This window comes from Globicephala melas, chromosome X (genome assembly GCF_963455315.2).
Source record: "Globicephala melas chromosome X, mGloMel1.2, whole genome shotgun sequence".
Lineage (NCBI taxonomy): Eukaryota > Metazoa > Chordata > Mammalia > Artiodactyla > Delphinidae > Globicephala > Globicephala melas.
This window is the reverse complement of record NC_083335.1, coordinates 115,989,456-116,006,263: the sequence shown is the minus strand read 5'-3', so window position 1 is coordinate 116,006,263 and position 16,808 is coordinate 115,989,456. Positions and strand designations below refer to the sequence as shown.

The following is a 16,808-nucleotide window of genomic DNA, read 5'->3' as shown; positions in this document are numbered from 1 at the left end:
GCTGGCCCTGTGACTCATGCTGACCAAATACCATGAGATTACCATGCAGTGAGGAAGCCCACGCTATCCTCTTAGAGAGAGGGGCCACATGGAGGATCACCAATGCACCAGACATGTAAGTGAAGACATCCTGAACTTTCCAGGCCTCCCAGACACCAGCTAAAAGCGTCCAAATGAGTGAATCCAGCTGATGCCATGTGGAGCAGAACTGCCCAGCTGAGCCCTGATCTAATTCCTGACAGAATCATGCCACTAAGTTTGGGGGTGGTTTGCTATATAGCAGTAGATAATGGAAACATGGGTAGAAGATCCTCAGAGGCATTCTATGTGTTTCCCAGTGGTCCTGGTGGAACCTTGGTCATTCCTTTGTCCACAGATGTGAACTTTATGACACAAATTTATAACGGCATTTCATTCTTCTTCATTCCTGCTTCCCGGATCACCTCCCAAATAAACTGCACTCACCCAGGCCCTTCCTTTGGAGGAACTCAAACTAAGACACAGAGCCTGCGCCCTTCCTACAATTTTTTCATGAAATTTTAAAAGCTTTTATTTTCATAAAAATAATTTATCCATATCGTTCTAATTATATATGGTAACATCCAACCAATCATTTTTATTTCTAAAGCAAGATGTTATCATGAATTTAAAAGTTTATGAATAGACATACACTCAGAAAAATTACACTAATAGATTGTGGTCTAAAACTGCAGAAGTCATTCCAAATAAAAGAAAAAAAATAATCTTTCTGCACTGCAAAAATATTGCATAGAAACATTTAATTAATGACTCAAAGGGAATCTTTGTAGGTATGCTAAGTTAATTTTCTTCTTGATCATTCAACTTTCTTATTCGGTGAACTTTAAAAAAAATAATTTTACTTTTTAAGAATGGTTTTAGATTCAGATGAACATTTACATAAGCTATGTCTTCCATATCTTTATATAAATTAGGAATGATACCTTATGGGGACAGTAAAATACATAGCATAATTTTAGACATTTCCTATAAAAGGGATATTTCTAGATGAGGAAAGGCAAACTAGACAATTGTGACCCATTGACTCTTCTGCATCTAGCTCCCATCCCTCTCCCACAGGGAGAGCCACAACTCCGAATAATACTGCAGAGAGAGAGAAACTATTTCACTTTCTAAAACAACTTGTAACTCTGAATAACCCATTTCAATTAAAAGAACCCTGAACAAGAACCTAAATATCTGATCGTTTGCATAATACTTTACTGATCTTTAACAGTGCACTTTCAGTTATACAGGAAAAAGTCATTTATTTCCAATTCAATCATAAATTAAAAGATTAAAATATTGCCATTGCAGCAGAACGACAATATACTTGCTGAGTTCATGACTCAGAGCTTCTGAAGTTAGTCTGAGACTCATATCACACTCCTTGACCTTCAAGCCTGCTTACCATCTCCATATCGTCTTTCACATTTATTTTCTTGGCATTTTGACAAACACGTTCTGACAACACCATTTTTTGACAATATACTACCATTAGAAGCCAGATTCAACATGCCTCTTTGGAGGCTTGCAGAAAGACCCAGAGCCATCCTCTGTGATATGATATGAAAACTGCACCTGTCTTTGAGCTCTCTTATAAATCATCACAGGAAGAAACCTGACTCACTGGGTCGGCAGCAAGAACCTAGAGACAGAAAGTTCTAATCCTGGATTTCTCTAAGTAGTTTGCAAGATAACTTCGGGTCAATAGTTTAACTTTCGTTTAAACTGTTCCTCAATTCTGGTTTAATATATTCATAATTTTTCTCTGCCAAAGAGAAAATATGACCAAACTTTGTGTGGACGCTCAGAATGAAAGCTAAGCTAACCCATACTTCCTTACTGACAATAAAAATGCAATATTGGTAATTATCTGTATGACAGGAGAGGCAGAATTCGTTTGTAGCATGATAAAAGTCCCAGGGAGGCTTGTTCTGAACACAATTCCAGGAAGAATTTCCATGTCCATTATTATCTAAAGGCAGAACTGTGAAATGTCTCCATTGCGGGGCGGGGGGCAGTGCTGGGCATAAACTGGGGATGTCGTAGATAGGATTTAAGTATCGCAGGGATGTCTGGACTAGAAAGAAGACCTTTAAGGACCTTTCCATCCCAATATTCTGTTTTGTTCATAGAATGCTGGAGTCAGACTAGAAATGAAATGGGAGTTATGGTTAGATTTTGAGCAAAAAAAAAAGCATCTGAGTGTCGATGGTATTGTTTCGATTTAGTGATGCTGCCTTGTTACCCTGCACAGACGTTGATGAGATTAGCCGTGAACAACAGTCAGCTTGATCTCACAAGATAGTGGTAGTATGAGGAAGTGAGAAGAACACCCGGCTTGAAGTGAGAAACCACACTGCCATTTGCCAGCTAGAGAACCAGGGCTGGACTGGGAGCTATCCAGTTCCCAACATGCTAAGGATTCTCCAAACAAAAAGTGTCTGATGCAATGAAGTTACTGTGACTAGTGTGTGGGAATGAAGGTTACCCCCTGGCTTGCTGGCATGTCTTGTGTTACACCAAATCCACAATGCAAGTCTGGTAGATTCCTGTGTTCCAAGTCACTAGTCCAAAAGCCTGGGGCGACAGCCTGCTGTTGCTCCAATGCCTACCATAAAAAGTATACCTTACTTAACAGCTTGCAAAATAAATTTTCAATTGCCTTCTGCTGTTGTCCAAATCAGCCAGGTCTATTCATTCACTTGATCACCTAAGCCCTCTTTGAGTGCCTCGGTGGAAAGATCAAGGTTCCTGGCACACAGAGTAGGTGCAGAATAAATATTTTTGACTAACACTTTAATTCAAGTCCTACCTTTGTTGCTTCCTAGCTGTATGACCTGGACACGTCTTCCATTTTACTTACCCTTTACTCTGCTTAGTATCTTTTACTACGTCCTATGTGCTGGGCACTTTCCAAGTAATCAGGTCATGAGGTCCTCACAAAACTCTTCAAGGTAGGGACTTTAATTATCCCCATTTGACAGATGAGGAAACTGAGGCAGAAAGATGCTTTGTAATCTGTTCAAGGTCACAGAGCAGAGCCTGGATTTGAATCCAGGTGGTCTGGATCAGAGTCCAGCTCTAACTCATTCACTTCATTTCTTCTCCAACTAAGTCTGGCTGCCTCTTAATCGCAGTCTCAGTGTCCTTACCTGCAAAATGAAGGATGATACTATCGCCCCGCAGAGTTGTTGTAATAACAAAAAACTGCTGAGCATTCTACAAATACTAATTGTTATTTCGCTTATCATTATGATCATCACCTATCAACTGAAATAAGTGGGCAAGGAATCCATCGGAAGTTCCAATATAAGCAGAATGCTACTTTGTTCAAAAGCCAGAAAACCTGGTGGCCCAGTTCAGGACTTCCATGGACCAAATTATCAACTAGAGTAGAGGCCTTGTTATAATAAACCCCGATGCAACGTGCCTACTGTCACCTAAGGTTTATCTTTCCCCTTGCCCATCCACTTTTGGGTCTCAGTACCAGCTTGCCTAACTGTTTCTGAACCCCTGAGGGATGAGGTTATTGGCAATGCAAGCTGAGAACTGAAGTGATGCTTATTCACACTTCAGATCCTGTAGGTAGTATTAATTCACCTGTTTCCATGAGTGTCCAGGTATACAGAAGCAAAACCACATTATTTTCCTTGATCCATGGGTCACCCAACTCAATTCATGTCCAATTTCTTCAAAGACATTCTAAGCTCAGCCTTCTCCTCTTGGGTCTATCAGCACATGACTTGATGGGTAGTTTCTCAAGTTGCTTTTAGTTCTCATGACTCCTGAAAATCTTTGGCTATTTAATAGCTCTGGTGTGATATGGCCAGGCAATTTTTCAAGATTGTAAGTACTTTTTAAAGTCTCTGCCTTTTCTGAAAAACAATCTCTTTAATAGCTTCTCTGCACTTGCTTCCAAAGCGTAATAATCAGGACATAGAATATCCACAGTAACCAGTCTCAGGAAATCCCAGGCTGGCTGTTCTCTCCTCCATTGAATCTGCCAGAGGCATTACTACCTCCTTGTTGCACCTTTTGCTGACAGCATTTAATATACATTAGGACTGGGCCTACAACATACCTCTGCTCATCTACATTTATGTTTATGTTTTACTGAAAAGATGATGTAGCAACAATATTGATATATTTTCTAAAAGTCATAAACAGTGTTCTCTTTTAATTGATATTAAAATTCACTATACCAGGCTTCCCTGGTGGCACAGTGGTTAAGAATCCTCCTGCCAATGCAGGGAACACGGGTTCAAGCCCTGGTCCGGGAAGATCCCACATGCCGTGGAGCAACTAAGCCCGTGCGCCACAACTACTGAGCCTGTGCTCTAGAGCCCGCGAGCCACAACTTCTGAAGCCCATGTGCCGAGAGCCCGTGCTCCGCAACAAGAGAAGCCACCGCAATGAGAAGCCCACGCACTCCAGCGAAAAGTAACCCCCGCTTGCCACAATTAGAGAAACCCCGTGCGCAGCAACGAAGACACAATGCAGCCAAAAATAAACTAATTAATTAAGTTTTTTAAATTCACATACCATAAAATTTACCCTTTTAAAGTGTACACTTCAGAGGTTTTTAGTATATTCCTCAGGCTATGCAACCATCACAGCTACCTAGCTCCAGAACATTTTCATCCCCCCAAAAAGAAACCAGGTATCCATTAACAGTCACTTCTCATCACTCTCTACTGCCATCCTCTGGCAACCACTAATCTATTCTCTGTCTCTATAGATTTGCCTAATCTGGACATGTCATATGAATAGAATCATACAATATATGGCCTTTTGTAACAAGCTTCTTTCACTTAGCATAATGTTTTCAAGGTTTATCCATGTTGTAGCATGTATTAGTACTCCAGTCCTTCTTATTGCTGAATTATCTTGTATTTTATAGGTATACCACATTTTGTTTACCCATTCATCTGTTGATAGACATTTGGTTGTTTCCACCATTTTGGCCATTATGAATAATGCTATGAACATTCACTTACAAGTCTTCATGTACACATGTATTTTCAGTTCTCTTGGGTAGATACCTAAAGGTGGAATTGCTGGGTAATATGGTCAATGTTTAACTTTTTGGGAAACTGCCTAACTATTTTGCAAAGCTGCTGCACCATTTTACATTCTCACCAGCAGTGTATAAGAGTTTCAATTTCTCCACATCCTTGTCAACACTTGTTATTATCTGTCTTTTTTATTATAGCCATATATATGCTATGGTATAGCCATATGAAGTGGTATCTCATTGTGGTTTTGATTTGTATTTCCCTGGTAGCTAATGAAAACATCATTATTTACTAGTTAACACAATAACTAATTCCATTTTTTCACACACTACCTTCCATTTTTTGCCATGTTGTAACATAGTTGCAATTATAGTCTCAGTCTCTTTATCATAAGCAATGACCCAGAGAGGATGCAGTAAAATTTAGACCAAGACATTGTGCCCGTTACAGAAAGGGGAGCAAAGGTGAGGATGACTTTTGTCTTCCTGTCTGCAAAAATTAAAAATAAAACATCGGAAACAATCAGGGCAGAGTTGCATAAATTCCAGTTTGTCCCCTAATGCAGATTTTAATAAAACAGAACTAATTTAATCTACGTGTGTTAACCTTCTCTGTGAATGTAGAAAGTTACAGAAAATTGTAACCTTCTTTTGACAAAATAAAAGAATACCTACTCAGGAAAAAAATTTAAAAAGACATCATGCCCCAATGGTGTATCCCCAGGATTTGGAAAACCACTGTCAGAACACATATTCCCTCAGTCATTGAATGGAGTCTGATATAAAACACTTTCCCTTTATGCGGACACCAGATTAGAAAAATCAGAACCTAGCTGAGCTCACATTTGCGTAAATCGTGAATATGTCATGACACGTATGATAGTCAAAACATTTCTTTGAAGGTGATATCTGGTTGAGCCATAAAGTATGGTGGAGTCTTCTCAGATAGATATGGAACCAGGTGATGAAAAGCAGAATGAGGAGAGAAGAAAATCCCTGCAGAGAACGTTTACATTAAATCATAAAATCCTGAGCTGTATCGTGAAGCCCAAGGCCCTGTCAGATTTACTCTTTGCCATCATCCTGCTCCTATAGGTGTTTCCAGTTGGATTTCTCTAAGTTCCTGAAGCATGCTACGCCCCTCTTAACTACAGGCCATTCTTTCTACCACCTCCCTTCTTTGTGTTTGGCAAAGGCCTCCTTACCCACTGGCTTCAGTTGAGACATCCCAGACCTCCTTAGTCCTTGTAACAGCTTCCTATGGCAGCTGTGACAAACTATCACAAACATCATGGCTTAAAACACACTCACTTATTCTCTTACAGTCCTGGAGATCAGAAGTCTCAATGGGCTAGGATCAAGATGTTGACAGAGCTGCTGTCCTTCTGTAGATTCTAGGGGAGAATCTGTTGCCTTGCCTTTGCTAGCTTCTAGAGGCTGCCCTATTCCTTGGGTCACGGCTCCTTGTTCCATTTTCAAAGCCAACAGTGTAGCATCTTCAAAATCAATCTCTGTGCGTGTCTCTGTCTCTCTCTGTCTGTCTCTCTGTCTCTCTCTGTCTCTCTGTCTCTCTCTCTTTCTACATCTGTCTGTCTGTCTGTCTGTCTCTCTCTCTGGCTGATTCCGTCCTCATATCTTCTTCTCTAACTCTGAACTTCTTGCCTCTTTCTTATAAGGATCCTTGTGATTACATTAGACTCACCCAGATAATCCAGGATCGTCTCCCCATCTCAAGATCCTTAACTTAATCACATCTGCAAAGTCTCTTTTGCCTTATAAGGTAACATATCCATGGGTTCTGGGAATTAGGACATGGACATCCTTGCGGGGGGGGGGGGATTCTGTACCACAGTCCTCCTGTCACAGTGCCACAGCATTCTGAGGAAGTGCAGGGATTTATTTACTGGAAAGTGTTGCTTTCACAAACATGTAAGCACCTTGTGGGGCCGTGCCTGTTTACTCTGCATACATTCCCCAGTGTCTACTGCATAGCCAGCCCTTGATAAATATTTGATGACAACCTGGCTGAGTGGCCAGTTTGGTTCTGTTGGACGACAATTCCTAGGGAAAGAGGAGGAGGTCAGCTAAGATTATAGCGTGAAAGGCTTTGAAATGACTGGCTAAGCAGTTTGGATTTCATTCTGTACACACCAAGTCCCAGCAAAGGTTTTTACTCAGGGAGTTAACACGATTTCAATTGTGTCTTTGGAGTAGAAAGCCCATAAGCCAGATGGGAAGAGGGGAAACTGAAGGCAGGGTGACCAAGCAGAGGCCACAGCAAATGAGGCCCCAATCTAGGCAGTGACAACGAGAAGGAACAGCTGGAGAGAGATGTAAGAACTTGGACACATTCCTCTTCAAATCCTTTCTAGAATGGAGTGAATGAGAAGTAAACACAACAGGATTTGATAACTTATTGGAGATGACAGGAGAAAAAAAAAAAGAGGGGGAAACTGAAGACATTCTGGCCTGGTAAAACTAAGCCGGCCTAAGAATGGTGACACCAACCAGAAATAAGGAACACAGAAAATGAGTGTGCTCAGAGGAAAGGGGGCTAATTCGTTCTGCCTCAGTCACGTAGTGGGCATCGCGAGCAGATGTCTTGCAAGAAATCAGAAATAGATGTTAGGAGCTCAAGCACACAGAGTTACGAGTGTCCCCAAGAGGGATGATAGCTGAAGTCGCAAAAGTGAACGAGATCATGAAGGGAGAATGATCTGAATGTAGGGATGCATGGATGACAAGCACAGAAACAGAAGAGCAGGAAGAGACATTACAGACTGAGAAGCAGGCAACGGGGAGGGAGCTGAGACTCTTCTGTGAGTGGTGGGGAAAGGGGGTGGGGGACGGTGCAGAACAGTGCTGTCAGTTCTGACCAGAAGTCCAGCCAAAGGAGGTCGAAGAAAGTCCACGGATTTGGGCACCTTTGAGAAAATTGTTTCATTAAGTAATGGGGATAGAAAAAAGATTGCCAAGGTTCTAGATGTTCATGGTCGCTTACTTTTTCCAGAAGTTTTGCAGTTAATATTGAGAGTCAAGGAGGACTTCAGGGTTGGTTCTGCCCTCAGCTTGTTGTCCGAGTTTGGGCTTAACTCTTTCAGTTCCTGTCTTTTTTTTTTTTTTTTTTTTTTTGTGGTACGCAGGCCTCTCACTGTTGCGGCCTCTCCCGTTGCGGAGCACAGGCTCCGGACGCGCAGGCTCAGCGGCCATGGCTCACGGGCCCAGCCACTCCGCGGCATGTGGGATCTTCCCGGACCGGGGCACGAACCCATGTCCCCTGCATCGACAGGCGGACTCTCAACCACTGCGCCACCAGGGAAGCCCTCAGTCCCTGTCTTTAACTATAAAGTAAGGAGGTTGCAACTAGATGCTACCCAAGGTCCTTTTAGAGTCTAAAATTTGCTCTTGCCAACCCTCAAATCCCAAAATTCTGGTGGAAGCTCAGTTCAATCTGAAAAGAACTTGTCTTCATATTATTCTCTATTTAGGTTAAAAATTACCTTAAAGATTAATCTCCAAAATTTACAAGCAGCTCATGCAGCTCAATATCAAAAAAACAAACAACCCAATCCAAAAATGGGCAAAAGACCTAAATAGACATTTCTCCAAAGAAGATATACAGATTGCCAACAAACACATGACAGGATGCTCAACATCATTAATCATTAGAGAAATGCAAATCAAAACTACAATGAGATACCATCTCACACCAGTCAGAATGGCCATCATCAAAAAATCTACAAACAATAAATGCTGGAGAGGGTGTGGAGAAAAAGGAACCCTCTTGCACTGTTGGTGGGAATGTAAATTGATACAGCCACTATGGAGAACAGTATGGAGGTTCCTTAAAAAACTACAAATAGAACTACCATACGACCCAGCAATCCCACTACTGGGCATATACCCTGAGAAAACCATAATTCAAAAAGAGTCATGCACCACAATGTTCACTGCAGCTCTATTTACAATAGCCAGGACATGGAAGCAACCTAAGTGTCCATCGACAGATGAATGCATAAAGAAGACGTGGCACATACACTCAACGGAATATTACTCAGCCATAAAAAGAAACAAAATTGAGTTATTTGTAGTGAGGTGGATGGACCTAGAGTCTGTCATACAGAGTGAAGTAAGTCAGAAAGAGAAAAACAAATACCGTATGCTAACACATATATACGGAATCTAAAAAAAAAATGGTCATGAAGAACCAAGGGGCAGGAGGGAAATAAAGACGCAGACCTACTAGAGAATGGACTTGAGGACACGGGGAGGGGGAAGGGTAAGCTGGGACAAAGTGAGACAGTGACATGGACATATATACACTACCAAATGTAAAACCGATAGCTAGTGGGAAGCAGCTACACAGCACAGGGAGATCAGCTCGGAGCTTTGTGACCACCTAGAGGGGTGGGATAGGGAGGGTGGGAGGGAGGGAGACGCAAGAGGGAAGAGATATGGGGATATATGTATATGTATAGCTGATTCACTTTGTTATAAAGCAGAAACTAACACACCATTGTAAAGCAATTATACTCCAATAAAGATGTTAAAAAAAATTTTTAGTAGAAATAAAAATTACCTTAGAAATGAAATGAATTGTAGCAGAGAAATACTCCAAGAGAAAGCATATGAAAACTGAATAACTATTTTCCTAAGTTATAAATTCTTAGGCCATTATGTTGATTTCAGACATAATTCCTTGTAAAATGCCCTTTGTCAATTTCCTGTTTGAAGCTGTCTTACTCTAATTACTTCCTCTTTGGTGACATGGGCAAGCCTCTATTTTTAATCACAATATTCCTCTCTGCCCATGTTTTAAATTTTAATTCCAGTTTCTGTCATTACATATTTACAATTCAATTCTTTCTTACACATATATTGAGACACCCCATATTTTTTCCTATCCTCAATACCTTTCAAAAAGGTATTTTTTCCAATTCAAAGTCTTGGTTGACATGTACCAGCAAAAAAGAAAAAATGACAGAGTAAAGCCAGAAACATGAGAGAAAATGGTACCGGAAAGCAAAACCTAGAATTCAGCTTCTTGTATAAAGTAATAAATTATATAGCGTTTCTCAACCTCGGTGCTACTGAAAAGCTGAGCAGGATAATCATTTGTTGCGGCAGTCTGTCCCGTGCACTGCAGAACAATTAGCAGTATCCCTGGCCTCTATCCATCAGATGCCGGTAGCACACACCCCCTGCCTCAACTCTGGCAACTGAAAACACCAACAGGTATAGCCAAATGTGTCCAGGCTGCAAACCCACCCCTTGGTTGAAAACCAGTGGTCTACAGACACCAACCTATTCGAAGTAGTTCAACAGTGCAAGAAAACAATTTGCTAAAGTGGAAAAGTAAGAAATACAGAAGTATGATGTTTCTATGGCAACTCCCATCTGTTTGCAGGATGCTTGGCGTGGTTTCCCCATGCCTACCTCCTCTGAGTATCTGTCCTCCTGCTTGTTTCACGCTACTGATGCATTACCCCCACAGACACTAGAGTGATCTCTCTAAAACACATATCCAGTCTTGTTACACACTCAGGCTTAAAAATCACCAATTTACCCCATTCTCCACCGCAGGGTTTCTCAGCCTGGGCACTATTGACATTGAGGGCCAGATAATTCTTTGCTGTGGGCGCTGTCCTGTGCCTAGTAGAGTGTTTAGCAGTGTCCCTGGATTCTCCCCCACTAGATGCCACTAGCACCTCCCCTGTTAGTAGGCAGAATAATGTCCCACCAAAGATACCCACGTCCTAATATCTGGAACCTGTGAATATGTTAGCTTACACGGCAAGGGGGAATTAAGGCTGCAGGTAGAATTAAAGGTTGCTAATCAACTGACCTTAAAACAATGAGATTGCACAGGGAGATCAGCTCGGTGCTTTGTGACCACCTAGAGGGGTGGGATAGGGAGGGTGGAAGGGAGACACAAGAGGGAGGGAATATGGGGATATATGTATAAGTAAAGCTGATTCACTTCGTTATATAGCAGAAGCTAACACGCTGTTGTCGAGCAATTATACTCCAATAAAGATGTTTAAAAAAATGACATTATCTTGGATTATCCATGTGAGTTCTATGTAATCAGAAGCACCCTTAAGAGAGCCTGAGGAAGAAATGACTGGAAGAAGAGTCAAAGAGATGCAACATGGCTGGCATTGAAGATGGAGGCAGGGGGACACTGGAAAAGCAAAGGAAACAGACCCTAGTGCCCTCAGAAGGAACACAGCTCTGCCGACACCTTGACTTTAGCCCAAGGAGACCTATTTCAGACTTCTGACCTCCACAAGTATAAGATAATAAATTTGTGTTGCTCAAACCCATATGTTTGGGGTAATTTGTTACAGCTGCAAAATGAAGGTAATAACATCACCACCCCCAGTTGTGACAACCAAAACTGTCTTTGGACATTGCTAAATGTCCCCTGGGAACAAACTGTCTCCAGGTTGAGAAGCACTGCTCTACGAAACAGAGTCCAAACTCCTGAGACATGCACAGTGGGGCTCTTCATAATTAATGCTACCCAGCCTGTTGAATACTATTATCCGACACACAGTGAGATACAGCCTGTGCTCCAGGCACACCAAACTTCTAACTTCAAAAACACTCTATCAATACATCCTTTCACTTCCCTGCAGATTTGATGTCAAGAGGTGCTTTGGTCCTCCTGCCATTTCTACCTGAGCCTATAGTTACTTATTATTCCACAAACAGGTGTCTAATTTCTGGTTTCATTAGGTAGTTATATAAAAAGCCATGTGGTTGCTACATACATTAAACCGCATATATCTTAACCTCCTCCTCCAAACAAATTATTGCACTTAAGCCCCTCTAAGTCCTCTTTGTTGGAAACTCTAGCGTCACCAACACCTCTGTGCCTTTGCAGGTCCACTCCTTTCTATTTCATCAAGGAATCACTTCCCTTCTTCTTCTAAGTGGCAGTCACCCTTGAAGATCAAGTTCAAGTGTTCTCTGCACAGTGAAGCCTTTCAGGACTCCCCAAAGCACGGAGAATCCCATCCCCCAGTCCCTGATTGTGCTGACCCTCTGCACCGCAGCTCTTGGTTGACTCATCCATCCGCCTCCTTAGACTCTTTAAGGGGCGACACCATACTTTAGCCTCTCTGCATTCCTGGTACATAGAGAAATGCTTGTGCTCAAGAAGTTCTTGGAGCGTAAATGAAGAAAAGAAGTCATGAAGAGAGAAATAATTTTAGTTATGGGTTATCGAGGCTGCCAAACTCTATGTCAGCTATGAGCATAATCTCAGCTCTGATCCAAAAGAATTAGGAGAACCCCAGAGTTAGAATGAGACCTTACTCCCTTGTTTATGATCCGAGTCAAGGACAGATCCTGGCTGCTAAGAACAAAGTTGAGAAGTATATACCAATTGTGTTACCATGTACCATTTATCCCTTCGTCTTCTCCCTTTTTCTACTCAATAGATATTCTACTCAGCATGTCCATGAATCAGTTTTCGTTAAAGCAATCCTAAAACACGCAGTAAGGAAATACTGAGTTGTAGCTGACTTTGTCTAACACCTCCTGGTTTTAGGCCATAAAAAAGCCATTTGTGAGCTTTGAGTGAGCACAAGGCATAGAGCTACAGGCATTTATGCGAGTCTTGGGAGCAGGTGCCCTTGTACGAACAATTGAGTTTAAAACCAGAGAATCTGCTGAAAGAACTAAGTAGAAGTGGATGTGATCCATTACTGGCTACACCTGAACGAAGGTGAATTCTCAGGTTTGCCTATGGATTCAACGGAAGAGAAACTGAAAAGCTGAATAAACCATAAGAGATCCGTGGAATCTGCACGCAACACTCAAGAGGGCTCCACATGCTTTTGGAATGGGAAGACGTCCCCGAGGCAACTTTCTGCCAGCTGAAAGCACTCTGTGGGCTGTCAAGATGGCCATCATGGGGGGGCTACATTCAACTCACTGGTGTAGTAGTTCTCAGCTGGGGCAGTTTTGACCCTCAGAGGACATCCAGCAGTGCCTGCAGACACTTTTCATTGTCACACTGGTGGGGAGGCTGCTATTCGCACCTAGTGGGTAGAGGCCCAGGATGCTGCTGAACTTCCTACAATGCACAGGACAGTGCCCAAAGCAAAGAATCGTTCAGCCACAACTGTCCACAGCGCAGAGGCAGAGAAACCCTGAACCAGAGCAACCAGGGGAAGCATAAGAACCAAGTCTGTACGATCCAAATCTCCCCTCCAGGGCCCATAAGTAACCTTGCAAGGTGTTCATTTGCCAGACTTTTGGCATCATTAGTAAAGATTCTCTTTTAGGACAAAGGACCTAGCTTGCTTTCAAACAAGAAGGACAAGCAGTGCTCAATAGGACGAATTTCCTTGGTTTTTGAGAGGGTTCCAGGGCATTAAACCTTTGAAAGGTAATCCAAGCCATTAAATTCCATACCCCGGGGTTACGTTAGGATATCTGGGACTCCATTAAACAAAACCAGCCTTGGACCTTCATGCCAGGATTCCATCCAGTCATTCCATGTCTGCCTCAAGAATAAAGGGATTACACACACACACACACACACACATTTTATGAGAAAATTTTGTTCTTTTGCTAGATGGCTATGTACTTAGTTTTAACCACTGAAAAGAGGTGAAAGTCATGGTAGGTGAGCTTGCAGACTGCCCCTACACTGCACAGAACAGTTTGAAGCCACCCAGTATTGATGAAGTTCAGGAACTTGTCCATTAATTATGAAATTTTAATGGATAAGAAGAAAATTTCTAACCAGTTGTGATCATCTACAGTAGACTGCCTTTCAGTCATAAGAGCAACACACAGCATCTATATACTATATTCCAAGTATGTACAGTTGCTAAGAAAAGCAGAGACGTTCTTAGTGATGTAATTGGTTGAAACATGAATGTCAGTGGCTATCCAGTCCAAGAACTTGGCTTGCTTTTGCAGTTCTCTCAACTCCTACAGATTGATCTGATAATGTGTGCTTCTGATATAGAGTAGGAATCCAGGCCCTTCTAAAGACCAACAGAGATTCAACATTTATTCTTGACCCTCTTTCTAATGCTAAGTTCCCTGGTTTGGAGAGAATCTCTTGCTTCCTACTTGACTTTTCTCTCTACTGCCTATCTTCCTCAAGAAAATGGACAGAACAGTCAGCAGTGTTTGTTAGTTTTTGTAATCCATGCTCCCCACCCAACAGCAGCAGTTACTCTGACACAGTAACTAATATTTTACTAATATGTGACGCGAGTATTTCTGATAAATACTGCTGATTTTTCTAAGGCAGTCTAATAAAAGCCAAAATTCCACAGTCACTCACGTTAACAGAGCAAGGTATGATGTTGGATACTATTTTCTCGCTGTTTTTCTTGGTTGTATTTCCTTTATTTAGTCTAAATCTCCAGCAATTACATGGTATTTCATTTCATTTCTGTAATTCTAACTGTACTTTAAAACATTTAATTACAATGGATGGAATCTCTCCTTATGGAAACAGATCCAAGGCAAATCTATAGAGTTTGTGGACTGAAAAGAGATTAGGAGTTGTTCATTTTTAAAACAACTAGTATTTATTCTCTAAAAGCATGCAGCTTTCCAAGTACCCATCAACCACAGTTTCCCATTAGCTCTGTTCTCCACTCTTCTAAACCAGAGAGCAAACGTTTATAAAGGTACCAAATACCTCCCTCTGAGCTCCCTATTTACTAACGATTCCTGATTCATGTATATTTCACTACTAGTAGCCCTTAGTGGAATCTGGGTATATTTCCATGATCTTTCATAGCCTTAGGCAGAGATTTTTTTTTCTCCAGGATTAAACGAGTACTCAGTACCACAGGTCTCTTAAATCAGACCTTTAGGGAGAAGAAAAGATCAAAACTAGAGAATTCTAGTAGTTACTCCCCCAAACACACAGACCTACACACACACATATCAACAACACCCTCAAGAATAATGTTCCTGAATTCTCTGTAAAACAACCAGATGGCAGAAACATTTCAAAATATATTTCCTCCAATCCTGACAAACAGCTTGGAAATAGATCATTTGAGTTCCAAAACAATATCAACATTGGGTGAAGGAATAAGATGACCCTTGGAAGTCACCTGCAGCACAAAAAGGAAAGCACCTCTTCCTCTAGCTCCTACCACTGCTCCAAAGGGGAGCCAAGAAGTCCTAAGAAGACACGTGTGGGTGGCCACTAGGGACGCCCCATTTGCAGACACCATTTAACCAGCCAAAGAGGAACAGCCACACCGGGAAAAGCCCTCAGTGGGTCCCTGGCTCTGTAAATGAGAAGGAATTAAAGAACTGCCCAGGTGTCCAGCCTTGGGCCGTGAGGACACGCGGCAGCGGGCCCTACCTCACACTTCCACACCACATAGGGCTGGCCGTGGCTGTCGGGCGCGGACTGGAACTTTCTTTGCTGGAGCCACCTCCTGGGAGAAGCGAAGATGCCGTTGGGGCCTCCCCCGGAGGAGCAGAGGATGGTGCTGCGGCCGCTGCCCGGCCCGGCTAGGACTGTAGGCAGGTCCCATACCATGCTCTTCTTGAGGCCGCTGCGACCAAGGGGGACCTCATAGTCAAAGTGGAAGCTGCCAGAAGGTGACTTCTCCAGCGGGGTGCTGGGTGTGGAGAAGGACGAGCAGAGGGGTCTAGGGGACGGGAGTCGGTTGACCCGGGGAGGCGGGCCCCGCGGAGAGGACGCCAAGCGAGAGCCGAGACCCTCGGCCAGCGACAGCGGGGAGCAGACGCGGCCCCCGGTGGCCCCCCGCGAGCCGCCCTCTGAGCCCGCCTCGCCCCCGCAGCCGCCGATCAGAGCCGGGTCCAGGCTGCGGGTCTGGCGAAGCTTCCTCTTGGAGAAGCCCTTGGCCGAGGCCGCGCTGCCCGAGGCCGGCGAGGAGCAGGAGAAGACGCTGTGGAGTAGGCTCTGCGCGGACATCTCGGCGGGGCTGTGCCTGAGGGCCACCCTCTTCCAGCTCTCGGAACTGCTAGCGCTTTGGGGCGCAGAAAACAAGGGGGCTCAGGCGAGGCTGCCAGACGGGGTCGGGCCAAGGCTCGCCGAGGCCGGTGGAGGGCAGTTCCCGGCTCACGCGCCACCAGCGCGCTCCAAGTGCCCCGGCAGGGGCAGAAGCAGGAGATCCATCACCAGCCTTCTAGGAAAAGGCGTGAGGACGGAGGGCTCCTTCGGTCGCCAGAACTTTCTCCCAGAGCCTAAGTCACGAAAAGGGTAAGGAAGAGGAGGAGGAAGGTCAGGCGCTCGCTGGGTGCCCAGCTCTGGCGCCCAGCGCCACTCCCCCTTCCCAGCTGAGGCAGGAGATGCCGCGCTCCCGCTCCCAGGCTCTGGACAGCCTCGAAGTCTCCAGCAAGCTCCTCCTCGCGCCCTAAGGACGGTCCCGAGGGCTGGGGAGGAGGCCTCCTGGGCGTGCGCCCAGGGCGCGTCCCTCGCGCTCTCGGCGCAGTGAGAGGGACTTCCTCCCGCGCTGGAGCTGGGCACCCGGGCTGCGCCCCCGTGCACCGTCGCCGTATCCGGACCTCTGAAGCTACGCGTCTGGCCGCCACTTGGCTGCTGCGCCCACTCCTCTGACTGGCTAGGCGCAAGAATGTCTCCAAGCTCCAGGTTCCCCCGAGGTGCCAGTCTCGCTACAAAGCGGGGACACGGAGCGCGCAGCACCCAGGGCCTTCCTAGGGCTGAGCGGCTAGGGTGGGAGAGAATTCCCAGCTGCGCTCAGGGAGCTAAGGGGACAACCACAGGGTCGGCTGTCCATGACCCGCC

At 44.1% G+C, this 16,808-nt stretch overlaps 1 protein-coding gene across 5 annotated transcripts in view; it reads right to left on the bottom strand.

The window, feature by feature from the left end:
• The window catches only part of ARHGAP6 (Rho GTPase activating protein 6), a 485,744-nt gene extending 469,770 nt beyond the window's left edge, over nucleotides 1-15,974 (bottom strand). For all 5 annotated transcript variants that reach the window (XR_009560698.1, XR_009560700.1, XM_030845191.3 and 2 more), the window contains exon 1: nucleotides 15,396-15,974. Coding sequence is in view for 3 of the 5 variants with exons in the window: in XM_030845191.3 (XP_030701051.1) it covers nucleotides 15,396-15,974 (579 nt within the window). In the remaining 2 variants the exon portion in view is untranslated. The remainder of the gene's footprint in view (nucleotides 1-15,395) is intronic.
• Between the last annotated feature and the right edge of the window lie 834 nt (nucleotides 15,975-16,808).